Below are 9,383 nucleotides of genomic sequence, written 5' to 3'. Positions count from 1 at the left end.
TTTGGGCTAAACGGGTTGAGCCCGATTAACCCGAAAAAAATGACGGGTTAAATGGGCTAGCCCGCAGGCTAAATGGGTGGTCCGTTTATTTTTTTTTACATTTTTTTCAAAAAAAGCAGTACTTTTAGCCGATATTTATCTCGATTCGATCCGAAAACCCGACCCACCAACTAAAAAAAAAGAAATCTTTTAGAGGTTTTTGACATAAAAATGGTATTTTTTGTCAAAATATTTATCAAAAAATAAAATTAAATGATAAACGGGCTTACCCGTTTAACCCATTGGACTGACCATAAACGGTTCGGGTTAAAAAATTTTAGCTCGCAAATAAAGCAGGTTTAAATGGGCCAGCCCATTTAACCCACGTGCTTAATGGGCCAGGCCTAAATGGACTAGGCTACCCGTTTGACAACCCTAAACTCATTATCGAATATTTAAAAATTTATTTGTCTTGTTATCAAATATTCGGTATAAATTTTATTTCTATATTTAAAAATTTATTTGCATTAATTGTTTACTATTTTTTAAATAAAAAATAATTAAAATATATATACTATTAAAATCGATGGTAGAGTTGTCACTTTTTAAATTTAAAATAGAAAAAAATAAAATATAAACAAAGAATTTGTTGGTATCTAAATAATTAAATCGACGGTAATTGTGTCAATTTTATTGAATCAAATATTGACAACAACGTTGTTGATTTTATTAAGTATATTATAGATAAAAATATTGTCGATTGTATTGAATCAAATATCGACAGAAATGGCGTCGATTTTAGTAAGAAGGTAAAATTCTCAAACTCATATTATAGACAGAAATACCGTCGATTTTATTAGAATTTTGAAAAATCGATAAGTTTAATAGCGACCACCTCCACCGTTCATTTTACCGTCAAATCTTAATATTATCAACGACTTAGCCGTCGATTTTAACAATATTTCTTGTAGTGGTTAAGCGCAATAAATAATAATATATAATATATTTAAACTACTATAACTAAGTTATTAAATAAAATTATTTCGATAAATAATTTTATAAGAAATTTTATATTTTATTTTGTTATTTGTATTTTATATTTAAATCGGAGAAATTACTTTTTGAAACAGATTAAATTAATTTCTTAGTTAGCATTTTCAAAAAGTTTTATAGGCTGTATTTATTTACAGATACAGAGATACAAAGATACAAAATTGTATTTGATAGAGGAGATATGAACAGAGACAATGTATCCAAGAATACTGAATTATTATATTTTGTGTCCATCCTAGTAAGAAAGATACGGAGACACTAACAAAGGACACATCTTATTTTTTATGTTTTCTTTTATTATTCTTGTTATTTTTTTATAATTATATTTTTTATTTCAAATTTTTTAAATAAAAAAATAAAAATAAAATAAATTTTTATAATTTATTCTAATTTATCACCAAATAGAATACAAAAATACAAAATTTTATATTTTTATCTATTAATATCTTATTCTATTCTATTTTGAGCGTCTTTTCTTTTTGTTAGTCGAAAACAAACACAACCATACAGTACGTAACTTTAGCGTAATGGATGTTGAGTGATGAAAACCCTTAAAGAAAATTTTTTTTTACGGATTGAATTTTCAACCTAATACGATTGAAGAGTTTGTATACCCAACGATCCAGTCCTGCTGGCCCTAGGTTAATTACAGGGATTAGTTAGTTAGAGATATTGCTGATGTGGTATTGAGTCATTTATTATTTAAAAAAAATATTAAAAAATATTAATAAAATTAATTAATAATTACAAATCATAAAATCCGTCCACTCTTTTATTATTTAACTAATATAAATACCTGTGTAATGGTGTAAACTGTGGAGAGTGAATTACACGTGTGACGTTTCTCAATGAAAGTCAGCTCCAGGGTTCTCTCAATCTCCCGCATTCTCTTCACTCTTCATTCTCTTTGTTCTCTGTCTGCTTTTGCGTATTAACAGGGAGCTTCTGCATTAGTCCCTCACTGATTTCTTGCTTCATAAGAGTCCGATACCATTTTACAAATTAATCTATACCTATTATTATTTATTAATAATTACTAATTATAATTAGTGTTCCGTTTTCAAACTTGTGACCACTTCTTGATATCTCTAAAACAAATTGAAGATAAATTTGAGTTCCACGTATATAAAAAACCTGTCACCCTCATTTCTCATTTAACTACCGCTTACAAAAATGTGGATTGAGGCGCCAATCAATCCACTAGAAGTAAATAAATATGGTCATGATAAAAATATAAAGTGCTACTTGATTAACACGAAATAAAACGACCAAGTCAAGCAAATAACTACTGTAATTTAAGACTTGCGATCCTCTCTTAATAAAAAATAAGAATCTCTATTTTTATAGTATAAAAGTTGATATTTAAATTTTTTTATATTATATTTAATTCATATTTTTTTCTTTTAATGATGTCATGTAAAAAATTTTACTTACTTGATAAAATTCAAAAATCAATCGATCATTTTTTAGTAAAATATTTATAAAAAAATAAAAAAATTTGTATCAATTATTATTTAATTAAAACATAAAGTACTGTAACTTTTGTCATAATAATAATAATTATAAAAAAATTTAATTTTAAATATTAAAATTTTACAATTTAAACATGTTAATACTCTTATTATTATATTATTTGGTCTATTTCTGCATGCTAGATAAGACTCTACTATATTTATTTCTTAATTTTTCGTACCAATTAACAAAAATTCTTTCAAATAAATTTAAATTTACCACATTTTTTACTAAATACTTTCAAATATATCATTATTATAAAATTAATTCATAATTTTGCATTTACATTTTTTGTATTTTTCGTTTTCATTCCTTTTTCTAAACCCAAATAAATTCAAATTTAACACATCTCCTTAAGTATATTCAAATATATCATAATTATAAAACTAACTTATATTTTTGGTGTTTCTTATTTTCATTCATTTATTTTTTTAAAATTATTTACAACCTAAAAAATACCATATAAAAAGACAAAATATGACAACTAAAATAAATATAAAAATAATAAATAAAGATGTAATTTTGTATAAGTCTAATATAAAAAACTTATGNTAACAATAATTTATATATTATCTAATTAATTTTTAAATAATATAACCCTTATTAAAATACACTATATAATATAATTAAATATCATTTTAGAATTATGAATTTATGATCCAATACTGACATAACAAACCGCGTGTGGGGATCAAATGGTCCATACCAAATAGCTATTTTAATATGTTCAGAAAAGAAATAAGCTTACCGAGACTAGTCTTAGTCTTAATCTTAACATAAATAATGGTGATTATATGGTAAATATAAGAGAGCAAAGCTAAGTAGCTAACCAGCATTAAACTCATTCAAAGTAAAGCTTTAAACAAAGAGAGGCCATAAAAGTCATTCGGTGAGACATGGCAACTTTTGAAAGAACACATTGTGTTCTCAATCATGTTCTCTTTCATATAATGTTAGTATTGATGTTCTTGCTTTCACGGAAAATCACAGCTTCTCCAACAACAGAAGCTGAAGTCCTTGTGAAATGGAAAAACAGCCTGCTATACACTCCTTTTCTAAATTCATGGTCCCTCTCCAATATTCACAACCTTTGCAGTAGTTGGGATGCCGTTGTTTGCGACAAATCAACAAACACAAGTGTCTCAGAGATATACCTTTCTGGTTTCGATCTCAGTGGCACCCTTCATGGCTTGGATTTTGCTTCCCTACCAAACCTGACTCACCTTGACCTCAATGATAACAGCTTTATTGGGTCAATACCACCTCAAATTGGCAGCCTCTCCAAACTCATTTTCTTGGACTTTGGAAGCAACAACTTTTCAGGGACAGTGCCATATGAGATAGGACATTTAAGGGAACTCGAATATCTCAGCTTCTACGACAACAGTTTCAATGGTGCTATTCCCAATCAGGTCATACGTCTCCCAAAGGTATGGTACCTTGACTTTGGAGCAAACTACTTTGCATCTCCTACTCACTGGTCTGACTATTCATGCATGCCTTCCTTAACATACCTTGACTTGTCTTACAATTCATTCACTCCCGAATTCCCAAGTTTCATAATGAAGTGCCACAACTTGACTTTTCTAGATCTCTCTTTCAACTATTTTAATGGCACAATACCAGAATCATTGTATACCAATTTGGCCAAGCTTCAATACCTGAACCTCACAGGTTGTGGGATGGAAGGACCATTGTCGTCCAACTTGTCCAAGCTCTCAAACCTCAAAGAGCTTCGTATGGGTGGCAACAACTTCACTGGTCCTATTCCCAAAGAAATAGGATTCATAGCTGGGCTTCAAATTCTGGATTTGCATAACATTTCAGCCCGCGGGGAAATTCCATCATCCCTAGGCCAACTCATGCAGCTAAGACGTCTTGATCTAAGTATTAATTTTTTGAACTCTTCAATCCCTTTGGAACTTAGCTCATGCATTCATCTAACCTACGTAGACTTATCAAGCAATAATCTAGCAGGTCCCTTGCCTATTTCGTTCTCGAATTTGACCAAGCTCTCTGAATTGGGATTATCATATAATTCCATTTCTGGTCAACTCTCTGCCTCACTAATTTCTAATTGGACTGAGTTGATAAGTCTGCAACTCCAACAAAACTTGTTGACAGGAAAGGTCCCCCCAGAAATTGGTCTGTTAAAGAAAATCGAGTACCTCTTTTTGTACGGCAATGAATTTTCTGGTCCCATTCCTAAAGAGATTGGAAGCATGAGGGAAATGATAAATTTAGACTTTTCTGAAAACCATTTTTCTGGTACAATTCCCTCAACAATTTCGAATCTTACAAACATTGAACTGATGAATCTTTTCATGAATGAGCTCACTGGAACCATACCCAGAGAAATAGGGAACCTCAAGTCACTGGAACTCTTTGATGCCAACAGTAATAATTTGGAGGGAGAGTTGCCGAACAGCATAGCTCAACTAACTGCTTTAGAATACTTTTCTGTGTTCTCCAACAACTTGTCAGGCAGCGTCACCAGAGATTTTGGGAAGTACAGTCCTAATTTAAGTACTGTTTATCTTTCTAACAACAACTTCTCAGGACTACTGCCACCTGACTTGTGCAGTGGCATGAAGCTATCTGGTTTGACAGTCAGTAACAACAGCTTTTCGGGGATTTTTCCAAAGTCCTTGAGAAATTGTTCAACACTAACTATAATAAGGCTTGATGACAATCATTTCTCTGGAAACATCACAGAAGCACTAGGGGTTTATCCAAGTCTTGGTTTTCTAGACCTGCGCTCTAATGAATTCACGGGAAATATACCCCATAGATTTTTCAGATTGGCTAATCTTACCTTCCTTGATTTATCTAATAACAACTTGAGTGGAAGCATTCCTAATGACTGTGAAACATTCAATGCAAGCTCTCTTGAAATTCTCAACTTGTCTCACAACAACTTGACAGGAACAATTCCACAATGTTTGGCAACCTTACCCTCTCTCACAGTTTTGGATTTGCAAAGGAACAACCTTTATGGAACCTTACCAGGAAGCTTCTCTAAAGGTAATGTTTTATTTACTATAAAATTGAATGGCAACCTCTTGGAGGGACCGTTACCCAAGTCTCTGGCCCACTGCACAAAACTACAAGTTCTGGACGTTGGAGAAAATAGCATAGAGGACACATTTCCTAGTTGGCTAGGATTGCTTCAAGAGCTACAGGTACTCATTTTACGAGCAAATAAATTTTATGGTACCTTCAGTAACTCCTCCAACATTACAGATGCACATGCATTTCCAAAGTTGAGAGTTTTTGATGTCTCCAACAACTATTTTAGTGGGTCCTTGCCAGTATCATTCTTGAAGAACTTTCAAGGAATGATGAATGTCAATTACACTCAAACTGGGTTGCAATATATGAGTGCCAATTATTCTGGCTATCGATCATATTTTGCTTCAATAGTGGTCAACATGAAAGATCACTCAGTAGAACTAGTGAAAATATTGATGACTTTTACAACTATAGACTTGTCAAATAACTTACTTGAGGGTGAAATTCCACAAGTAATTGGAGAATTAGATTCTCTCAAAGGGCTCAATCTCTCACATAATGGAATAACTGGCACCATCCCACAAACTTTGGGTAACTTGAGAAATTTGGAATGGCTGGACCTCTCATGGAATCAGATCAGGGGAGAGATTCCTTTGGCCTTAATAAATTTGAATTTTCTCTCGGTCTTAAATGTTTCACAAAATCAATTAGAGGGAACTATACCTACAGGTGGCCAATTCAACACATTTCAAAATGACTCCTATGTGGGAAATGCAATGTTATGTGGACTCCCTTTGTCAAAATCATGCAGTGGTGCCAATGATGACAACGGATATACCTCATCATCTATGACATTTGAGGATGAAGAAACATTTGGATTTGGCTGGAAATTTGTTGCAGTGGGATATGCATGTGGAGTGGTGGTTGGAGTGCTCTTAGGATGTTACCTTTTCCACACTGGGAAGCCACAATGGCTTGCAAGGCTTTTAGGTATCCGTATACCAAATAAGAGAGTCAAAAGGAAAAACAACAAAAACAGAGTGCATGTAAATCATAGAAGAATGAATTAGAATAGTTATTTTATTTTCCTTTTTATTAACATGTCTGGGAAATAAAGCCTAATCGAGAGTGATTTCTTTTTTTTTTTTTTTGGGTCTTGGATATCTCTGTATTTAAATCTGTCGGGTAGACACCAAAAACAAATTCTGTTGGGGAAATAATATAGCATATTTTTTACTACTTTATTTTGGAATTATCCTTATTAGCGTTGGACTTTTATACCAAGGCCCAATATCAGGGGCGATCTTCTGTGACAGAATTTTTTGGGTTTTAAAATGTGAAATGGGCTACTTTTGTTTTTGGTAGCTCATTTTTAAATAAAAAATGGAAAATAGAAAAAGTGAAAGAGTGAAAGACTAAACCACTTAAAATCAAGGTTCTGAGAACCGAATCGATCATCAAACCACTTTAGTTATTAATTCACTGGTTTACGGATCCAACCAGTCCAATCGTAATTCAACTGAAAAAATAGTTAGGGGTGTTCGCGGTGCGGTTTGGATCGATTTTGAGTAAAAAACTCATCCGATCCGAACACTATGTTTACTTGCGGTGCGGTTTGGATTGGATGATTTTTAAAAAAATCCGATCCGATCCGATCCAATTTCAAGCAGTTTGGATTGGATTGGATTTGCGATTTTGTAAATTAAAAAATTAAATATATATAACAAGTCTCAACATCAAATTTCAAATAACCAACAATGACATAACAAGTCTTAACAATATCTTAAAAAATCAACGATAATATAACAATAGAAATAAAATTATAGGTTAGTTAAAATAAAGAAATAAATTACATTTTGAACATAAAATATCTATTAAATAATAATAATACATGAAAAATATAAAAATGTATAACAAATTGAATATGTTATAAGTATAATTGTAAACATAATAATAAAATAATAATATTATAATACATTGTGCGGTTTGGATTGGATTGCATCGGTTGTGAAAAGTATATCCGAATTCCGATCCAATCCAGCGGTTTGCAAAAAATAAGGTTCTGAAAATCGAACCGGACCGGCCGGTTCGACCGGTTTAACTGCGAACCGACTATACAAACGGTCCGGTCCTCCTTTAAAAACCGCAGTAGGAAGAACTGCTGGAAAACCGGTGAACTGGCCAAAAATCGGCAGGCCAGTGACAGGCTGGTTTTGCTAAACGACACCGTTTTTATTGTTTAAAAAAAATTAAAAAATGTAACCCGACCCGACCCGCTCGTGGAGCACCCCACCCCCCTTCTTCCCCCGACCCCCATTCATTCATGATTCATCTCACTCTCAGTCTCACAGTGAGTGAACCCTAGCCGCCCTCTGAAGTCTGAACCCTAGCCGCCCAGTTGCCCTCCATCATCGCCGCGGTCTCAGGTTGTCAGCGCCACCGCCGTCGCCTGGTCCTCAGCTCCAGTAGCCCTCCATCATCACCTGGTTCCCTCCCCAGTAGCCCTCCATCTCCATCGTCTTCATCTTCTCAACACCAGTAGCCCTCTCATCGTCTTCATTGTCGCGTGGTCCTCAACACCAATAGCCCTCCATCGACCCCAGGTGAGTGACTAGTCCTCTGCTCATCTTCTTTATTATAAGAAACATGAAGAAACATGAAGTTGATACTCTGTGAACTTCCTCTGTGAACTTAGATTTCTGTTCTTTTTTCTGTGAACTTCGATTTCTATTCAATTTCTGTAAACTTCCTCTGTTCATCTTCTTCGTTCTTCGTTCCTCTGCTTTATGTTAAGAACATGGTTAATTTTCATGCTGTTAATTTTCATTGTGTTGTGGCTGTTTTTAATTTCATTGTGTTGTGGGTGTTATTAATTTCAGTTATGGAAAATAGTATTAATCAAGAAGCAACTGATGGTGTCAAAAATAATTCAAGGGGTCAAAAATCTTCAAAAACAATTTCACTGATGGTGTTTGCAAGTACCAGGTGAAAACTCTTCAGACTGCCCCTACTTTTGTTGAGGAAGTTCAAGAAAATGAAGCTGTGGATCTATGGCCGAAGATGAAGGAAGAGGCTGAAATTGATGTAAATAAGGAACCTATTCTGAATAGTTACTACCAATCCTCAATTCTGTCTCATGATTCATTGGAATCTGCTTTGGCCAATTACCTCGCTAACAGATTAAGCAGTGCAAGCCTTCCAAGTAGCACACTCTTTGATCTTTTTGTTGGGATCTTGAAATCTGACCAAGAAATCATGGATTCTGTGAAGGATGATCTTAAAGCAGTTAAAGAAAGAGACCCTGCTTGCATAAGCCATGTGCATTGCTTCTTGAACTTCAAAGGCTTCTTAGCATGCCAATTGATGAGCGGATATTTTATACGCTTTTTGGGGGTAATTTCATGTAGATTTTAGCATGTTTCAGTTAGTTTTTAGTAGAATATTATTAGTTTTTAGGCAAAAATCATATTTCTGGACTTTACTATGAGTTTGTATGTTTTTCTGTGATTTCAGGTAATTTCTGGCTGAAATTGAGGGAGCTGAGCAAAAATCTGACTTAGGCTGAAAAAGGACTGCTGATGCTGTTGGATCCTGACCTCCCTGCACTCGAAATGGATTTTCTGGAGCTACAGGAGTCCAATTGGCGCGCTCTCAACGGCGTTGGAAAATAGACATCCAGGGCTTTCCAGCAATATATAATAGTCCATACTTTGAGCGAGGATAGACGACGTAACTTGGCGTTAAACGCCAAGTTCATGCTGCTGTCTGGAGTTAAACGCCAGAAAAACGTCATTATCCGGAGTTGAACGCCCAAAACACGTCATAAC

General features: G+C 33.8%; 1 protein-coding gene across 1 annotated transcript in view; it reads left to right on the top strand.

Annotated features, from left to right (window-relative positions):
• Positions 1–3,440: 3,440 nt before the first annotated feature.
• Positions 3,441–9,383, top strand: part of LOC107461971 (receptor-like protein 52) — an 18,334-nt gene continuing 12,391 nt past the window's right edge. The window contains exons 1-2 of the mRNA XM_052253325.1: positions 3,441–6,602; positions 8,542–8,874. Coding sequence (XP_052109285.1) covers positions 3,441–6,602; positions 8,542–8,874 — 3,495 coding nt within the window. The remainder of the gene's footprint in view (positions 6,603–8,541; positions 8,875–9,383) is intronic.

The sequence above is a fragment of the Arachis duranensis genome, chromosome 8 (genome assembly GCF_000817695.3).
Source record: "Arachis duranensis cultivar V14167 chromosome 8, aradu.V14167.gnm2.J7QH, whole genome shotgun sequence".
In the NCBI taxonomy this organism is placed as follows: Eukaryota; Viridiplantae; Streptophyta; class Magnoliopsida; order Fabales; family Fabaceae; genus Arachis; species Arachis duranensis.
Note: the sequence above shows the minus strand (reverse complement) of the source record. Positions and strands in the feature narration are given on the sequence as shown.